Source organism: Cydia strobilella, chromosome 7, assembly GCF_947568885.1.
Source record: "Cydia strobilella chromosome 7, ilCydStro3.1, whole genome shotgun sequence".
Taxonomy (NCBI): Eukaryota; Metazoa; Arthropoda; class Insecta; order Lepidoptera; family Tortricidae; genus Cydia; species Cydia strobilella.
Window position 1 is genome coordinate 6,721,359 of NC_086047.1, and position 21,652 is coordinate 6,743,010.

The 21,652-nt window shown below is 36.4% G+C and overlaps 1 protein-coding gene across 3 annotated transcripts in view; it reads left to right on the plus strand.

Annotated features, from left to right (window-relative positions):
* The window catches only part of LOC134743081 (uncharacterized), a 222,626-nt gene that overhangs the window by 38,780 nt on the left and 162,194 nt on the right, over positions 1-21,652 (plus strand). For all 3 annotated transcript variants that reach the window (XM_063676391.1, XM_063676390.1, XM_063676389.1), the window contains exons 2-3: positions 15,529-16,479; positions 16,723-16,917. In XM_063676391.1, coding sequence (XP_063532461.1) covers positions 15,837-16,479; positions 16,723-16,917 — 838 coding nt within the window. In that variant the 5' untranslated portion in view covers positions 15,529-15,836. The remainder of the gene's footprint in view (positions 1-15,528; positions 16,480-16,722; positions 16,918-21,652) is intronic.

Sequence of the window (21,652 nt, forward strand, 5' to 3'; positions counted from 1 at the left end):
TAATTACTTGTCAACAGACAAGTACGCACAGTCTTGTCTGTAACCACCTTAAAATAGGACAATTCACATGACTTGATGTCGCAAATACATTAAGAGCCACTTGCACCAATCCAGGGTTAGCCATGAACTCGGAGTTAACCGTTAACACAGAGTTAAATTGCACTGGTAACTCCAGGATTAACCGGTTAACCCCGAGTTAGTGGCTAATCTTGGATGGCAAGACTTTATAAGTTAAGACGTTAATTGCACTAGTCCCTGCTTCACCACTATGGCAATTATTAAGGACTATGACAATTCGGCGTACATTGCTGATCCAACAAGTAAATATTTATTGACGCTACGTACCGTGCTTACTTATCGACCCAGAAATGTAAAGAAAATTGTCAGTGTCAGGTGTCTATTGTCAGCGTGATGAAATAGGTACCTGGTGACCCTATTTTACGGTCCTTTATGCCGCCTGAGGTGTTAAGTATTTCGCTTGGAGCATTTAATAAGCGGAGTCGCCTTCGGAGTCGGAGCTTGCCGAAAACCTTGCATAATTGTGCATACTTTTGTTTGACGTTTATCTGACATGGCTATTTATACGTTACGTATAGCCATACATATGTCGTGTCCTTCACCAGCAAAAATAGGCAGACTGTTTTGTACAAAAAATGACAGACAAGGCGTCTCCAGTTACTAAATGCTCTAGGCATTTCGTTATTCGAATCGAATGTAATTTCCATCTAATGACTCGGTATTCTCATGTGGTATTCTCATTCGGTGAAACGTAATAACAACATTGGTATTGGTACATTCGGGTCATTATCTATTTATGCAAAATGATCACTCCCACTGGCATTTCAATGTGTGTATTTAGCGCTACATAAACGTAAATAATCCTTTACTTATATGAATATAAACAGATCTAATTACAAACATGGGGATGAATAAGGTATTAGGGTGAGATCGATAACGTATTGATTTGATTTCGCTAATCCGTATATAAAATTGTATATTGGAGAGTCTCTTTCATACCTAATTAGACGGGGAATTTAAATAGGTTTAGAATATTAAATATTAACATTAATATACTTGATAAGTTGATACGTAAAAAGAGTTCAAAAGTACAAATAATCTAAAAAAACCTATCTGAACCATCCGTTCGTCTCATCATTTTTTTATTATGAAAATTACACTAAAACGTGTTTGTAAATGTTGAATTATCTACTAAACGCGCATGATAAAAGTCATATTGGAATTATGATTTAATGATAAAATGTGAGGGAGTTTTGTACTAAATTTGTTGTGTATTTTTGCCTTCGATATTATAATTGCTAACTGTAAACCATAGGTTAAACCTTTAACTGTATTAGCATTACACAAACCACCAAAAATGAATCCACATACCTCTTTGATGACATGCGACGACGGCGATGTGCGCTAGATTGTTCATGCACAGATTTAAATGTCTCGACCGGGCCCAGCGTATATCTTTATGCACACACACTTATAGTTATATTACAAATCTTTTTAGGTAAATATGAGTTCACTTCTCACAATATTTTAATATAAATCTTAGTTTGATGCACTAAGAAAACTTTTACATTCCGACATTTTTACAACCGACAATCAAGACTAACTTGATTGGTCCATTTGAACGCTTGTTCTTTTCGCGGCTGCGCAGTGCGAAGTTTGGTGTTGCCATGCCATGACACAGACAATGGATTTCAAAATTGAGAGAATGAATAATGCTTGCACAAAATTCTTAATTCTTATTTTTAATGAACTGCAACATTGATAACGGGGTTTGATAAGGAAATTATTGTAGAACAGACTAACATGCATACATAAAGCACGCTGATAAAGCTTGTAAGAACAATGTCGAATACGGTTCCCGATAATTTGACTGCACTCACGTAACTATATTGAAAATGCCACAATGGAAGCCCGAGGCATTCATTTTTCTGCTCACGGAATCTAATCGAGCCATATCCCAACGATGTGGAGAACAATAGTGCTCTGAAACAATTAGCACGAGATCAAATACTATAGTAAGGTACGTGTTTGCAGAAATTTATATATAGCTTTAGAATCAATTATGAAAAGGTTTTGGATGTAAAATTATTGTGTTGCTATTTAAGTTCAACAAATTATTGGCAAGAATGGTTTCTGTAGTATGACGGTTTCCCTTCTGAAATAACATAAAATTGGACTTGAAGAAGACCGCCATACTTTATTGAACATAAAGTTTGACTGGATAAAACTAGGGTATTATATAAGTCTAGGTTAAACGACATGGCCCTATGAGGTAATAAATATTATACTTTACGATGTTGTTATAAAAAATTGGCAAAATAAGGTAAACACGATTTAAAAAGAAGGATTTTTTACAGTAGCCTTACCGTATTTAAGATTAATAAAGTCTACTGTCCTTATAATTTTGTATGAAATTACAAGCAAATATCAGCCTTCGCCCACTGCCACTTAAGGTTTGCAATTCTGCGAGCTATGTCGGTGACCCTAGTTCTACTGCGGATATCATCATTTCTGACTCTATCACGCAGAGAAACCCCGAGCATAGCTCTCTCCTTTTGCCCTTTGCGTGACCTTGAGCCTTCTTATGAGGCCCATGATGATGATGATGATGATCAGCCTTCGTGAATTAAGTATTCAACCTTAGTCCGATAATGATGCTTATTTTAAAGACTATGAACTTCGTTAACTTAACTTCGGGGTTTGGTTAAGTACGTAAAAGAAAACTAAATGGCAATGGTAGTTAATTAAAATATATACATATATAAAGAAATTAAATGTTGCATATAGCGTTGTTGTAACACGAGCAATTACATTTAACTCAACCAAACAATTGAAAACTGTCGAGATCGTCCGAGATAGTACTTAAGTTTAGTAGCAAATGTATGAACTCGTACTAAACACTAATCAATGTGTTAACAGGCCCTAAGGCAAGTGTACACACTCGTAGGGGCCTTATCAGCAAAAATATTTTATTGATTATCTCCGAAATGCTGATGAATTACAATACCGGTGTCTTTGAGAAAGTAACTTGATTTAAGATCAGGAATGCACCCTTAAAATTAACGGAAATAAAAAAATCACGGTGTATACAGAGGCGAGTCGCAAGTTCAATGGTTTTTTCACATCTCAAAAAATGCCCAACGCGCCTAAAGAAGTTTTCACTTCAAAACACATATTGGTATGAATCATCATTACCTTCAAATGAAAATGTTATATCGCGGTACCATGCATCGTAACGTAGTAAACATAAATAACGGAGGGGCGTTTAATATCTTAGCGTTTGTGTTTATTATCTTAGAAACCGATCTCAATGTCGAAATCTCGAAAATGTTCTTAACTACATCGAAGTAGTGAAATAAAATATACTATGTAGGTACAATAAAACGGGCATTACAATAGGGTTACATAATGAATATATAGGTACACGGTGGGAATTACCTACATGCATGATTTTTTTGGAGATGTCAAGCGATTCTACTTTCCGTAAGATCCAAATGTATCTAAAAAAACTTGATATCTCTTATTGTACCCCAGAAAATTCCAAATTGGGAAAATAAAACGGGTAGAAATTATAAGTAGGTATATTCAATCTAATATAATCTCTAAGAACAAATTAAATTATTTTCTATGTAAATATTTTAATTTGTGTTTTTTCAAGTAGACACACTACTATTTAAACTATAAACTGAAAAAAAATGTCATATACGAAGGAAAACATGACCAAAGCCTCCAGTGTCCAGAGCTGGAATCGAACCAGCGTCCCCCGTTTACCGGACAGGTGCCTGAACCGCTCGGCTATCCGGTCACGGTGGCATGAGTCGAAATTTCCAAGTATTTGACAATTTCCCGAAGGCTTGCGGCGCCCCCTGGCCATCTCTTAGGTAGAACAGTATGGTTCGACCTTCTAACTGAATAAACTCGGGTAAAATATAATCTAGTAAAATATAATTTAATAATCTAATTTGCAATATCTAGCGAATATGTAGGTATAATAAATTTAGCTGTAATTCTTTGCTTTTTACAAAATCTAAACAATATTTCAGTGGTATTCACAATGCATTTCAGGTTATGAGAAAAAGATTTTTTATCTTATTCCATTGTAATAGGGTGTAAAACATGTACACATTATAAATTCATGAGTAACATGGCCTGAGTGACCCGCGCTTCTAGAGGGCTCACAGACGGCATAAGGAGGTCGAGTGCCTCGACAATGCCTTGCCCATGCACACCTCGCTTCCTCATTATCGTTGCGGAAAATTAGGTATGAAATAAAATGTGACCATTATTCAGGATAACAAGCATGTTTTCCATTAAACTTTAAATACCACAAGCTTGAACCTAATACTAAATTTAAATATTGGTCATAAATTTTAATTTGTTCTTATTAACTCTTGCAACACAAAGAAAGCTTACAAACGAAGCAAATGATTGTAACATTATTAGTATGGTTTACGTCGATCTATGAACATTCATCTAATTGTATATTTATCCACCCTATCGACCGTTCTTGTTGTTTATGTATGAAAATTAACCTCTTCGAATTACGGAAACCTAAAATTATATTTACTTACTTTTGTAATATATATATATATATAGGCCACAAAGTAGTAACTATATCATCATAAATCCAATAGATTCTTTTGTATTAAAACAGATTTATTTACATACAATATATATACAGTGGTACTACGTAAACGAAATTAATAACTAGCTTAAATCTAAAATAGGCCCTTGAGGCATTGTACCAAGGATGCTGGCGGCATTTCCTCGCTGTATCGCAATGCTGATACGTTGTGCGAGGAAGCCGCCAGCTCTTCGGTCACCAGTTACGTCAACCAGACGCTTCGCGATTTCTGCAAACAACTTGTGCGCGCTGGGACCCCATGGACCTAGAGTTTCAACTCCAAATGGAACGAAATGGTACTCTCTACCGAGGCTCTTATATTTATTACGTTTTAAAATCTCGGCGCTTTCCGCCGCGCCGCCCGCTTTTACATTAGTCCGTTGGAGGTGGGACGGTGCCAGTGTGTCTACGCAGGTAGCATCCCACACCAACATCCGTCCCAAGCTCCAAGGAACCAAGGACACCCCATGGGGGCTCTTGCCATCATCCCTGATAATGCCAGTCGGCTCAAGAAGAGCGGGTACATTGATGGTGGCAAGAGACTGACGGATTATGTCATAAAGCGACGCATGTCTTGAAAAACGGCCGGCACTTTTTTGACAAGATAATCCATGGTGTCCCAGTCGGTCCACGTCCGTGCCACAAGAGCATAGATTCTTTTTAATTTTTATGACAGGTTAAAAATAAATGAAAAACGTGACGTGACTGAGTTATTTACAAGGATGAATATAGACCCAGGTCAGGAAGCCAGTGCGACACGTGCGCGAAGCTAAAATAAAACTGAATCAATGCAGTCGGCAAAGTTTCGTCCACCTTTTAAAATAAACAGAATCTGTTATTTGCATGGTCCTATTTCGAGATTGGAAACCTAATAAAGTAGAATCTAATATTTGTGTTGAAATCCACAACTCTTTCGCGGCTCAATGGAATAAAATACGATAAACTGATCGTTTTATTTTTGTGGTAGTGGCGAAAAAGGAACTCTGTTAGCAAAGTGCCAATGTCCATCCGGATGATTGATATTTTTCAGAGCCTTTGTGGGTTTCCTGAAAAAGAAAAGTACATTTTCTTGCCTTTAAATCGTATTTACACAGGATTTGAATAGATTCCAGCGATAAATACGTTTTTATTTTATGATTATTCATAGCAACAAATGTTAAATATATTTATAGAATTTATATTAGAGAGAAACATGTCGTCGCCAATCGTACAGCCAGGATTTAGGGTAAATACAATATTCAACTTAATACTGAACATACATTCGCTATACAGCTACAAAAATAATGTTCGTTTAAAAAAAAATATGAAATTATCATTCAAATTACCCGAAAGCACGCTGTATAATCTCGCCTTTTAAAGGGGTAGATAATTTATATTAATAATATTGCGTGTGTGAATTTTCAGTAATCCTACGGATTGCTTTATATACCGCCATTATGAATTTGGCAACTTTTACTCATAGGACCTTTTGAAATTCAATATAATATCGCTGTATTAAATTGATAAAATCGTTTTTTTACACAGCCGATTTTTGTAAGCCGTGAAGACGTTTATTTTTGAGCAAGTATACAAGTATTCACAATACCCACCAGTAGGTGCCCCAGATGTTTAAACTGATGATTTGTTTTACTCTATACACTAAAAGCTATTAATTTTATAAGAAATATTTCGTAAAATTTGCGTCAATTGGCTTGCCAAACTAATTCCTCCCACCGATTTACTTCGATTAAGTGCTCCACTTTTGATTAATGAATTATCCCAAAAATCGTCTGAAGCAACGTTTAGCACCTAAATCTAAAAAGTAGATAGATATTGAAGTGGTCACTTGTCAAGTAGCTTTTTATAAAATAGACTTCGTTATGCCCACGCCCATGTGGTACAGTAGCGGAAAATAATCTATCATGTTTTTTCAGCTACATTTGCATTTTAAAAATAATTAGTTAGCCCGAGTTTTCGCGGTAGCCCGGTGGGTATTAAATTGTAATGATTCAATTTAATTTTCAAACCAGAGGCTAACGAGGGCGAAAGATCAATCCATGTAGGTTTTATTTTTGGTAAGATTCGCTTTTGAGTGTTTTCAAATGAGAAATTCAATATTTATAACATACATTCATTGGTGTGTATGAAGTCCCCAATCCGCATTGTGCTAACGTGCCTGCCTGTTGCCACGTGCAGTGGACGTCCGGTCGCGGCCGGACGTAAGTATATACTCGTATATATAATTCTATATATACGGTCGTGATGATCAAATCATTGTTTATATGATATAAAGTCTAATTTCACGAATTTTCGAATGAATGCTTGCATAAAAATAGCAATATGATAGAATTTTTTCCGCTACTGTATGTGGATTAAAGGGTATATTAGTAGATAATGTTAGGTATAGAGGATGGAGGGAATATACTCTCAAAACTTTTGACTAGGTGTTAATAATCTAATAAATATTATATTTAATTTAATAGTTTAAATTGTCTAACAGTAGCAATTAGTATAATTAACTTTGCCTTAATCACGTAATATTAGTCAAGCCAATATTTATTCTCTTGATTACCAATTAAAAATTTAATTAACTACCGGATTTCAATAATTATAGATATCCCTCCAGCCTCCGATACCAAACAATTAAAATCAATTAGGCTATGAAAATTTAGGCTTAGCCCCTTAATGGTTTGAGATGATGGTGTCACGGATTCCTTGACTTTAATCAAACAATTTGAAGTGGGTAGCCGAAACGTTCTCGGGATTCGCTAGACTTATATTGAACGGGATATAGACCGTGATTACCTTTTGTATTATTTGTGAGCTCCCGATATTTCGACGCAGTTACATGCATCATGTTCACGGGTGACTGAAGATAGCGGGTGGGTGTCAAAGTTGTGTAGACAGTGCTCTGTCTACCCTCATTCTTGCGCGTCGGCTGCGTTCACTGCCCTGGCTGCGGTCTATATCCCGGTCAATATGAGTCTAGTGAAACTGACCGTGAATCATTCAAAACTCTAGTTCTCGGGATTCTTATGTCAAGGGTCGTTGTCAGAGATTGACGTCACGTTTCTTTGCAATTCGTGTTAAGTATTGTTGTTTTACCTAATTAACTTTGCAAGAGTTTGAGAAAATCTACCAGACAAATCAAGTACCCTATTCATAATTACTAACAAAATTATAATAAAGTATAAAGTAACAGTAAAGTATGCAGTATTTGAGAAAACACTGAAATATAAACCATTTTTAGGGTTCCGTAACCAAAGGGTAAAAATTTCTATTGCCGCTATAACAACAAATACTAAAAACAGAATAAAAGAAATATTTACGTGATTTTTTTGCTGTTTTTTGCGTAATGGTACGGAATCCTTCGTGCGCGAGTTCGACTCGGACTTGGCCGGTTTTTTGCTGCCTATTAAATCAAACTTTAAAAGGTAAGTTTAAAAAAAATTACAATTTTTTGCCGAATGCAATAACATCTTTTATTTTCATTATCATCTGAAGTTCCAAATGATCAGCATCCTTGCGGGCAACGTGTCTCAAATAACTAAAAGACATTCGTTAAAATGTTCGTAACGATGGCGTAATGAACATTTTTAGTATTATTTTTATGTAAATAATATATTAATCAGCACATGTACGACATGGCCTTTTATGTCATCATGACATCTCACCGGCAGATTATATAGATGGCGCTGATCGCCGCCCATTCGCCGCCGCAAAGTCGCGTTCAGTTTTAAAATAGGGCCGTGTCGTACAGCTGGTTCGCTCATGGCCCTCAAAACGGTCTCGCCGGAAGATCAGCGCTGACTTATGGGTTAGCATTATGCTGAGGCGGGGCCATTTCGTGGTAAACTATTTATTTATATTTATATTTCTTTGTTGTTATTATACTTTTTGTATGTCATAGTTTATCACGAATAAATGCGATGATTTCTGATTTCATAATACAGTTGCTCAAAAAGTGCTACTTTACGTAGCTGTTTAGCGTGCGGAAAGTTGGTATTCGCGAACAGGCTTTTTGCTTTTCTATTTTTTTTTTAAATTTATAGTTGTTCCAATTCATGACTACTTATTGATTAGTGTTAGGTAATATTAGTTTCCTTTAAACGTTCGTAACCAACATAAAAACCTACCGTTAATGTAGGAATACGAAAAATATACATATTTCATATTTTATTACTTACCTATTCATCATTGTAACACGTTTATTTTTTAATATTGAAGATAGAAAAACCATTCTTAATAAGTTGTCAGAATGGAACGGAATAGCTATGGAAGGTAGAGGTAGGAATAGCTGCCGAAACGCCTGTCAAAGAAGAGGCGTTTTTTCTTACTGCAAGCTAAGTTTCCAAAGGCAACATTCGATATTGTTTTTATTTCTTACTTGTTGTTTTTCTTATTTTTTTGCAAAAACGTCGTTCGATACACGTGCGGAAATGTCATTCTTCACTCGCGCCGAGTCTTGCCACTCGCCTACGGCTAGTGGCAAGATATCTCGGGGCTTGTGAAGTAATGACATACTTTCCGCACTAGCATCGAAATCTACTATTTCATAAATGGCTTTTATATCAAAGCAAGTTCAGCAAACTGCAATAGATTAGCTAGCTGGCACTCGTAAGATACTAGAGCGAACAAGTGTGAAGGATTGTACGTCTGGGTTGCGTTCAATGCGTAATTAAATAGGTTACAAGATTTGACTAATTGGCGTAATTGCTCAAACTTACCTTAGAATCCACTTGGTACAGACTAGCAATTATGTATGAAATAGTATTTAATTTATGTATTAACGAAACAGACTATAATGGTGCTTGGTATTTTGTCTCGGCCGAGACTCGAACTTAGAGAAGTGAATTTTCCTCTTTTTTTATTTCTAGGCATTGTGCTGTAGTATGAAGATGTTTTTGCTTAAAACAAAAATAATGGAATTGCTGTAATTAATTACACATTAAGCTAAGACTTTGTGTAAAATGCATAAGTAGAGAAATCACACATTTAAACTTCTCCGAGCCGTACTTGTATTTAGGTATTTAAGTAAATAAAGAAAGTATTCCAAAAGCACAGAGCTCATTCATTTTATTTATTTATCCAACAAGTAAATACGTAAATACTATAGGTAAGTAGGTAAGTACTTATTAACTAACAATATTAATTCGAAGACGACTTATTTATTTAAAAGAAAATAAAACCTATACCCAATAATTTTACGTTTAATTGCATTGCGATACAGCGAGGAAATGCCGCCAGCATCCTTGATACAATGCCTCAAGGGCCTATTTTAGATTTAAGCTAGTTATTAATTTAGTTTACGTAGTACCACTGTATATATCTTGTATGTAAATAAAGCGTATTAAAAAATTTGTTTATAGATCATATATCGTGATTTATCGTCTGCGTGGAATGATGATTGATAAAAACTAGACATAGACATCCTTTATTGGTAATGATATATACAGGTCAGAACTTACATACCTATATCCTCTGTCCTTCCGCGGGCCTCAAACTATCTCCATAATTTTAACTAAATCCATTCAGCGGTAAAAGAGTGAAGAGGTAGCAGACAGACAGACAAACAGACAGAGTTACTTTCCAATTTACAATTTTAGTAGGTATTTTAAATCCTACAGGATGACAGATCGATTTGTCTCTTCAAGACAGCAGTATTAATTAACACATGCGTTTTAATCCTTCCTGTGTCTGTGAGATATAGGTTATCTATCCAAACAATGTAACATTATTAATACTCGTCTAAGCCTGATTGAAAAGGGTTTAATGCAATCAAACCGTGAATTCCACTTGGATTGAGTGCCGGCGATTCAAACAAACCCGTTTCACGTGAGGTATAGATCCGTAACAGCTATGTACAATCGGAAAGTGCATTTAACTTTGCTTGCTTAGCCTTTATCCTATCTAAGTAAATATGTTCCCATCGCCCGTAAGTAATGGTAATGACATTCCAGTTCAAACAAGCCTTTGCCCAAGTTATTGCTAGTTGTAGTACCTACTTAACTATAAGTTATAAAGTAGTTAACTATATGTAGTAAAGTAGTTAACTATAAGTAGTAAAGTAGTTAACTATATGTAATAAAGTAGTTAACTATAAGTGGTTACTCGTAAGTACCTATATTGGCGAGAAGCACTGGCCCATTTCAATGCTAAGAAGTATGTAGGTATTGATCTAGATTCGATATCATCCATAAAATTGTATTAACAAAAAAAAGGCATACATACCATCAGATCCACAGCGCAGCGCAGGCTTCGTCACATTACAATAAGCTCATCCGCCTCAGATTTCGTCAAAACAATATAAACGTTTACACGTAAGTTATCTGCAACACGCATCGTCAAAATTAATAATAAATAAAAAAATGGGACAATAATAATAACAATATATATAAGAGGAAACCTATACCCTAATCCGGTAAGTACCCGGCACAAACGTCCCCATAATATTTAGAACTTTGAAAAGTGCAAAATAAAATACAAGTGCTCGATATACATGCATCAGCTCCAAGAGCTGCTAGTGTATCAAATAAATAATAATAAATAAATAATACCAGCGGCGTTCCCACATTGAACCGCCAATGATATAACAGGTACGCACCAGACCTAGGATCACAACCCCTCTGCTTTGGTCATTACCTGCACAACATAAAGAGGAAAATGGGGCCCCAGTGTCACGTTAGCGGCGACCCTGATGACACGGCCCAACACACCCTAGAGGTGTGCAGTCGTTGGGAAGGGAATCGCCGCGCTCTTGCGGCAGCAATAGGAACGACGGATCTCTCGCTGCACAGCGTAGTTGCGGCCATGCTGGGCAGCGAGAGGAACTGGAAGACGGTAATCTCCTTCTGCGAGGAGGTCATCTTGCAGAAGGAGACAGCGGAGCGGGGGCGCGAAGACGCGGCCGACGCGCCCCCGCTTCGGCGCAGACGAAGAGGGAGAAGACGTGCGCAGTACGCTGCTGTAAACCGCGTCCTCCCTCGGTAGGGCTAGTGGGTTGGGGGCCCACGTTGCACGGTCCTACACGTCTGGGGGGAGAATCAGAAGCGTCCCTGATTCTCCCCTCCTTTGGTGCGGGTTCCCCGGTCTAATACCGGGAAAAGGCGCCCCCCGCCCCATGGTGGAAGAATGAATGCGCGAGCCCATGATGCCCCCATACAACGTCTGAGAGGGTGACGCCGCAGGGGATGTTAGTGGGTATTCTCCTCCCCATCCTCTGGTTAGAGGATGTACGGGAGGGGCGAGTCCCACATACCCCCCCCCCCCGGCTTCCCCAGCCCGGGGGGTGAGATGCGTAAATGCATTTACCCCTGCGTAAAAAAAAAAAAAAAAGGATCACAACCCCTATCCCGCAAGCGCCTACCCAGATCCCTCACAAAACCCTTCGCCTCGGAACACCAAGGCCCAGCTGACTCAACAGCGAATGTCGAATCGAGTACTCCTTTAATACATTTTAATACATTAGGTATCTACGATATTAGACAATTTGGCTTCCGTTTTGTTTATTTCGTAATTTAATTAGGTACCTACCTAAAATAATGATCAAAATTGGTTAAATTAAGCAACATACTTATACTGTACAATCGCAAAAAAAGTAGTTTAATGTTTAACGTGCTAAAAATGTGTCCTATCTTTTTTTTATATAATTTGGTATAGTTATACTGATTGTTTTTTATTTCAATAACGGCAAATTAAATATTTTCAAAATTTATATTTAGGTTCAAAGCCACAAAATTTATATTTAGGTTCTTACAAATATTTCTCAATGCAAGCTTAGGTACGTACCGTCATTAGAAATTTCATATCAATTCGAGCGCAAAACATTTGCTTAATTTTCCGATTCAAAATGAAATGAACTGATGCTGTTTCCGGAGAATAAGAAAGGTGAAAATACCCTGTAATTCGATAAGTTTACTTTAGCTGATTTAGCGTATTCGGAAACCGCTTACTGGGGCACTTTCGAACATAGTAATAATGAAATGCGACTGTCATTATATTTATTAAAAACCGGCCAAGTGCGAGTCGGACTCGCGCACGAAGAGTTCCGTACCATTACGAAAAAAAAACAGCAAAAAAATCACGTTAGTTGTATGGGAGCCCCATTTAAATATTTATATTATTCTGTTTTTAGTATTTGTTGTTATAGCGGCAACAGAAATACATCATCTGTGAAAATTTCAACTGTCTAGCTGTCACGGTTCATGAGATACAGCCTAGTGACAGACAGACAGACGGACAGACAGACGGACAGCGGAGTCTTAGTAATAGGGTCCCGTTTTTACCCTTTGGGTACGGAACCCTAAAAAATATCTAATCTTGATACGGTCACTATAATAGGTAACTAGTAAACGAATCATTACTAAGTACCAATGTATGACAGTTGAATTCTATCTATATTTACATCTGAAAACATTTTGCATTTTAGTAGAATAATTTGAAAAACGATAATTATCAACGACGAGTTTTACGAAAAAGAACTTACACGTCAACTATTTATTTGTAATGCTTTTGTAGTGGTAAACACTAATTGTATTAAAAATTGATGCTTTTGTGTCTGTTATAAGTATCTAAGATTATTGATAATTGATGAACTGTGAGTGATCAGTGACAAAATTAAGAAAAAATCGTGAGTTTAAATTAAGAAACTTTGAGCAATCATTCTTAAACTACATGTTCAAAAAAATGTTTTTATCATTATGCCGTCTTTGACACTGAAAATTCAGGCTTATAGTTTTAGCCATAGGTAACAAAGTTAGAGGGGGGTCGAAAAACCCCGTGAATGAGTTCGAGAAAAGAGGGTAGGTAGGCTTTGCCTCCTTTATTTGTTTTACTCGACTTGACGAATTTGAAATTGAGCATGAGATTGATATGCGGTTATTATTTATCTAGGTAGATACTATGCTTAACTATGCATAATCAGAAAGCAACATAATGTAAGAATAAAGTCGCTTGTTAAAAAACGCCGAGTTGTGTAGCCCGCTTTGAGAAGCCGAGGCTAGAGGCGCCTCATTCAGCTATTGTGTGATACTTGACCCGATTGTCTCGAGCCAGGGAATGCCGGCTACGAACCACACTTTTAACATTTTATCTGAATTAGCACTACATTTTACAAAAGTAACTAACTTTAAAATACACGCAATTCTCGCCAACAGTAGGGACAAATAGCTTGGTGACATGTTTAATGAAATCATCATATCTAAGTAGGTAGGTAAGGTCAGCAGCAGAAGTTGCTAAGCGGGCGAGGTTTTCAAAATTACCTTGACACGCTCTTATTGTCCTGGCCCGCTTAGCAACTTCTACTGCTTACTATCTGCTGCGTACTTAGTGATCGATTTAACAGCAATAAATAATGTGACAATATTTTTTTATTTACCTTATATGTATAATAAATATAACAGAATTTACAACTGAAGTAGTGAACAAGACTCTTTGTCTGCTCATTGAGTTGAGATTTTTGAATGTAAGTTAAATGACAAAACAATGTTTTGAATCCACCGTCTAGAGCCAGTTTTCTAATTTTACAAACTTGGTGGTCACAGTTTAAAAAACTCAAATGCAGAAATGAATTTAATGAACCCGTTAACAACTATAATTTATTTTGAATAATCAACAAACAACCGGGACTTAATCGCGTAAAATAAGTTTTAATAAACGTTTTTCTCTTACAAAGGATTTAAGAGTATGAAAAGAGTGTGGCTGATTTTAGTATTAAATTGTTCTATGAAACGTAGTAAGTAGGGGAGGTAGGAGAGCATTGGACACTTTTTTACTTAAGTCGTGATAAAGACGTACATATTAACATGATCCACTTTTTTAATGCATATATTATATTAGTAGCACATCTATTTGGCTTCAATTAGTACTAAGAACACTTATACGTATTTATAAACAGTCCTAAAACTAAATATTAAGTAATATAATTATTATAACTATAAAACTTGCAATGAAATCGACCAGCAAATAACTGTTTTAAACTATAAGTAAGGAAAAAGGAAAAGGGAAATAACAGATACTACAGATTTAGTACTTAATACTCAGTAATCTTTTTTAAGTAATAAAATGGATCTAAGATTCGATGTTACCCAGCTAGGCTTATCTAAAGTATACATAGTATAGTAGTATAGTAGTAGTAAGTAGTATAGTAAGTAGTAGTAGTAGTAGTAGTAAGTATAGTAAGTAGTATAGTTTGGGTTTGACAATTTGGTTTAAATGTCTGTCAATGGGATACCTTGATATCTTTTATTAATAAATAAGCTAACAATAGTGACGAACTTCTTCAATTTGGCCAAAGTGATAGACACACGATTGCCGATTTTTACCGATTGCCAAAACAAACAGAAGGGGCGGGAGCATTGGGCATGTCCTTACCTCCTCTATAATTAGTGCTCATTGCTCCCCACACGCTCATTCGCTAATAAATTCAAGTATGTTTTTTTGCAGTCAAATGAATTACCTTAATTTATACATTAGCATAGACTTTCGGAAACACTTAACTGGATATAAATACAGAAACTTACAAATGATGTTATTATTACCTTCGAAATCACATCAAAATACTTCAGTTTGCACTCACGAAATCGTCGACACCATGTGACACTGACCACTAAACAATATCACGAATGAGATTAGCCTGAGCTTTCATGCCAGTAACTAGTCTTGAATACCACAGTTTACAATTTTAAGTATCTTCTACATGTCCCGATTTACCTCCCCTACAATAGCCTAGGTCACGAAACTACCTGAGCTTGGTAATCTGCTGCAAAATTACAAAAGATGTTTTAAATCACGGCACTATTTACTATGAATATGAAAATATTTATATTACCTACTATGAAATTGTATAATTTTACGAATGTTTTCTGTTTGTTATCTTTTTATTCATTTCTTGTTTTGTTTTTACTCAGGATGAAGATGCCTTGTATGGACTTGAAGCTGAAGTGGCCCGAAGACAATTCCTAGAACAAAGAACCTATGGCTCAGTTACCCTGCCATTAAACATTCCTTCTCTCCTCTATTTCATAACAAATATAGAATACGTTTAAAACATTCCACGGTTATCGCCTTATACTTCTATACTTTGTGAAATCAAACCTCTGTTAAAAACGAGAAAAAACAACGTTGAGACTGTTAGATTAAGAAAAGTGGTAGATTGATACGCGCGTGAACCTCTTCGGAGGGCGCAAGAGGCCGGCGCGATGCGGTCTCACCAGGGATGTACGTAATATATCCTGCGGACGAAGTAGTTACCCAATCTTACGGCACACACTCGCTGCCCAGGCCCCGGCAGCGCCCCACGCTAGACGTCCTCTTCGGGCCGCCGCCGCCCGCGCCGTCCCGCGCGGACCCTCCCTTGGTCCCCAGCCCCCGGCCCCCCCGCGCCGCGTCCCTCCCCAAAACGGCGCCCCCGGAGCCTGCGGACCGCGCGCCGGCCTCGCCGACGCCCTCTATCGAGCGGCCGGCTAAGCTGCGCGAGCGCACCAAAGCGAGCAAACTGCTCAAAAAACTCGGCCGTCATGAGGACAACGAGTTCGGAAAAATAGTTAGAACCCCCGCTCCTGATGAATTCGAGCTTCCCGCCCCGCTGCCGACTCCCGCTTTCTCGCGGAAGAATATATTCGACCGCGATTTCGATGCCCTGTTTGAAGTGGCGAACTCGCCACAATTCACTGCTAAGATCCGCGTCACCACTCCAGAGCCGGATCGCCGTTCTGATGTGTCAGCGGTGCACTTTCCCTCCCCGGCCACGTCTTCACTCAGCCTTCTCCCTCCGCGCCCGAACTCCGCGCCTAGTCCTTCGCCGTTTTCCTTCAGAACCTCGACGCCTTCACCATCGCCTCAACGTTCGTCTTTTGAAGGTTTTGAACGAGATTGGTTTGGAATGCCTGGCGACTGACTAACCGATCACATCCATAGCGCATGTTATTTCGCAATAATAACGGCTAAAGCTTCACTACGATCAAGTCATCTTCATTTTGGTTGTTTATCATGTGTTATGTGAGTTTTTTGTCGTATTGTTATGGTTTAATTCATGTATGGTGTATTAGTCACGCTGATTATGTTGATTTTTCGAAATTTCATTGCTGCGTTTTGATTGACAGGTTCAAATACAAAACCGAAGAAAGTTAGTTTCTTTCGAAGGCTGAGTCGTGCTAAGACCGAGTCTGAACCGATGCAGCCTCGCACAGTAATGCAGCAGCAGTCCATAGACATGGCTCTGCGGGAGCTGACGCACCCCGCACACAACGAGCAGCTCAAAAACCAACAGCAAGTCACATTCAAGCTAGTCAAAACAGGTAAGTGACCGAATCATTCTTTAAAAAAAAGAATTTAGTAATAAATGTTTCTTAGACAAAAAAATTGGCCAATATAGAGTATAGGATGCCAATAATACCATAAATGTTACCATTAAAACCCGTTTTTATTGAAAACATAATTTAAGTAAACTAGTTTTCCGTGTCGCATCAATAAAAACGCGTTTTCACTAGTTTTCCGTAAGGCCTCAGTGAAAACTAGTTTAAACACACAATTAATAATTTATTTTGATAAAATCCTAAAGGCTACTTACTCATAAAATATAGTTAACCCTTTTCCTTTGTGCCACTAAAGAGATACTTTGTCCAATGGTAATTCGCCGAATAATAAATTCACACCAACGCTTCAACAACCTTTCACTGCAAATTGAAATTAATTCTCTGAAATGTTGTCACGATCCAATCGTATATTTTTAAATTTGTTAACGGTAACACTTAACCTTTTTATTCCAATTATTCAATAAGAAAATAGACGTTATTCAAGGCAATGAATTATTAAGTAGGTATTTAAGATACAGAGTTTTTCTAAAAAAAGCTAATCTTCAGACTACTTCAACCTAGTTGGTGTTGGTGTTAGTAACCCTGCCTATAAATCTAGTAATTGTTAGTTCAAATCCTATGAGAATTTAGGAATGTATTTGTGATAAGGACGGATATTTTAGTTCTTAAGATATGGGTGGATTATGATATATTTAAGTATGTAAATCTATATATATAATAGTCACAAAATAAGCCGTATAATAAAAATAAAGCTTACTGGTTGATATGTGTGATGATAAAATTGAAATCAGAAATAAGTAGGTATCATAGGACTATTCCCAAGATACTTAGCTTTGCTTTCAATTTTATCATACACTTTTAGGGAAACTCGATAAAATCCAAAAATAACTTGAATGGAATCTACTTAAATAGATATTGTTAAAATGTTATGCATTGAAAGCTTTGGATAAGATATTTTTTTTACTTTGGCTCTTTAGTACTTAAAATAAAAACGGATATCGAAATAAATACATTCAGTAGGTATTTTACATACCTACATTTGAAAAGCTATTGTAGAAAGCTTTCACTCTACTGTACTAAATTATCTAAAAACTTTTTACACCTCTTTGTGGATTTACATTTTTAGCAGAGCTGTACTAAAGAAAAAAAATTAATCTACCGTTAGGAACCAATCCTTTGAACTTTTGAACTTTTCACGTAAATGGCAGCGGTCATTGTTTTAACACGCTGTTTTAGAAACGAGAATTAACTGGATAACCTACTTTGATGTGTTTTAATACTTATATACATATATTATTTTTAAATCTATCTCAGTTGGTTTTAATTATTTTATATTTTATTTATTTTATATTAGTTATATTACTTGCATTTTTTTTTGTTTTTGACTGTCATAGGTTAATTTGACGCTTGTTCCCAAATTTTTACTACAATGGTAATAAGTCACATTTCAACCCTTTAAAATGCTAGGTATATTATAACCATATAGGTATATTATAACCATATAACCTAGAAAAAAATGTATCTTACGTTACGTTACAAAGTACTTATACATACATACGTGTCAACGTGCATTTTTATCCGTAATAATATTTCTCTACCAATTTCCCCAAAGGCATTATACCAATTATTCATGTTAGGAGCATAAGGAGCTTTATTGAAGATATTCCTAATTGAGTAGATGGGAGAGAGAGAGAGAGAGGAGAATAGAAATGTCTGTTTAAAGTTGTACCCCCAACTTACCTTTTAGATTTTAAATTTTTCTATTTTTTTTTTCACTCAGAATCGCGAGCTCTTTCGATCCTCATACGAGAAAAAAGTGTCCCTAAAATTTCATAAGTTTTTTTTAATCCTTTTTGGTACGGTCATAGAAGGTTGTATAGAAAACCGTAACCAAACGGACCAAAAATTTTGGGAACACTTTTTTTATGAGTAAAAATGGAAAAAGCTCGTGATTCTCAGTAGAAATAACTTAAAAATTCCCAATTTTAACACGAAAATTTTTGGTACAATTTAAAATAGAAATGCCCTCTACCTGGGCATGAGCACGGTAACAAAGGCGGTATTATACCTACAGCACCCCGACGTCGATTTGTTTCCTTGTGCAAATACTTATGTAGGTATTACAATAATGAAATATTTGATCGTTTGTCTTCGAACAGATTAACAAAGATGGCCGATTTCTAGTATTTACGATTCGCTTACTATTATTTACATATCTAACTTATGTATTTACAACAGAAAAAAAATATTACGTTGCAATAAAGCAATAACAATAAAGTGCAATACAATTAACTTATTTACCGAAGAGGTTTATAATAAATGTAAACGGGTCTATATAAACTTTGTAGTGTACATAAAATTTCGACTACGTTATCATAACGTAGGTAGGTACGTACTTACCTACTCGTACTCATGTTCAGTTGGCAGAAACGTCTCAGCCTTATACTTAGAAATAATTTGCAGTTGATAGTGCAGTAAGCGATTCATTTCAACAAATCCCAAACGTATTGAGAATACGCTCGAAAAGTTAAACAGAATTTCTGAACTGTACGAAATCCATGAGCCAGTATTGCAGCTAAAGTGCTCGATGAATTTATTAAATATAAGAATCGTTTGCGGGTGAATCTTGTTTTAGGAGCGCCATACAAGCTTTCTACGTTGTAACTCTACAATAACGGCGACCTACCTACATGTCGCAGTAAATGATTGGCAGTATGTACGATCAGCAGTCAGCTAATAGTTTTGCTGACTGTACGATACGCCCCAAAATTATCTTACCAGATGAACAAATCTTTTATGTTAAATATAGGTAATTAATAATAAACCTTATTTACTCGTATTAAATTCTTATTCTTATTCAAATCAACCAAGGCCCGAGCCTGAACTTAATAAGGCTTTCCTATTAAGTAATGATTAGAATGATAAATGTTTAACAACGTTCATTTGGATATGATTTGTCATATTTTACAGTTAGTATTTTCCTCAGGTTCGTGTGGGGTAAAATGTTGTTTCACTCGGTAGCAAAGTTTGTTTAATCCTCTCGTTTTGAAACCCCCGCGACGCTCAAGATTACATTTTTCGAACCGGTGGAGAATCTATAATTTTCCCGTAAAATTAAGTGTTTTCGCTTGTTACTATATTATACATCGTGTCAAATATAAAATACCGTTGATAATACATAGAATATTTAAGACCTTATATGTCGTTTTGAAATTAATGTTTATTAAAAAGGGACAATTTTTGACATAGGTTTAAGTTTCGGCTACTGTTTTTACCCCAGCTGTGGAAGCCTAACCGCAGCATGACCGACGACGCCGCAAAAGCAAAGCACATTGTGCATCGAACCGCTTTTCAGTTTTATCCACTTTAAAGCCATTCTCCATGGTAAAACTTCATTTCAGCGTTGTCGGTAGCGGCTTTTTCGCACAAGCCAATATCTCACAGGAACTAAGTTACTAGGTGAATACCTACGTCTGAATTAATATAAAAGGATTTAGAGCATCTGCAAGTGCACACAGCCAATGTTTTGTAACCATACTGAAACACCTTTTGCGAACATAATAGGTACGTCAAAAAAATTATGTAATTTCCTACCATAGATATATGTTCCCTCCATTTTCATTTATGCCTAAAAGGAGTTTTAAGGAGGAGCCTAGTTCGCAAATGGCGAAGAGCTGTGTTTGCCCCTCACATTAACAATCAACATCCCTTGTGTTCATGCGGCGGGGTTCCATTATCTTTAATATATATAGTAATATTACCAATATTTAAAGTAAAAGTACTGGATATTTGTATGTATAAAAATACCTTTCTAAGTACGTAACGGTCGGTTGCCACCTTGATAATTTATTACCTATAAGTATATAACTAGCTAGTCCGTAAGCTTAAGGCATATTCAGAAATCCATACGGTTAAATACTTATGCGGCTGATTTCGTAACCATTATTGTAGGTATCAAGACTTACCATTTGATAACTGCCACTATTTAGCACATGTGTTATTGAGCCTCAAGCTTAAACACTGTTTGCTTTGGTTCGGGTTAAAATAGGTCATCTAGTTCCTCATTAATTATTAATTTGTACATTAACTACATTATTACATAAATAGGCTCTAAAATACCGTCCTTTGCATACTACGTACGTGCATAATAAATTATTATAATAGCTTACTACATCCGGTCTACAGCTACACCAACACGTGTCCAGCCAACTATGCAAGTTGGATTATAAGGCACATCACACACGAGCTGATTTTTTTTTCAGAACTTAAGAGCCTGGGTCTCTATTATGTGGTCATGGAATAAATTCAGATATTAGTTCACCATAGAGACGTTTTCATACAAAAAAAATATCTTTAAAAAAAGTAAAACCGACTTCAAACGGGAAAAATAAAATATTATCTCGTTTTATATGCGCTAGCAAACTCATACGTTTGAAGTTATTTCACTAAACTTAAAGACGTATTATAGTTATATTCCTAGTAAGTAGTAGTAGTAAATAGTAATGAATCGCTTTCGTATAACTATGTTACGACATATAATTATATCCCTAGGGTTATATCTATATAACGGCTTAATCTATCGTCTAGGGATATAAGTATACCTCCGCCGCACCGCCGCACTCCTAATACCCACAATTATTTCACTAAACTTAATCCAGTAATATAACTATATCACTAAACTAAAGACGTATTATAGTTATATTCCTAGTAAGATAGT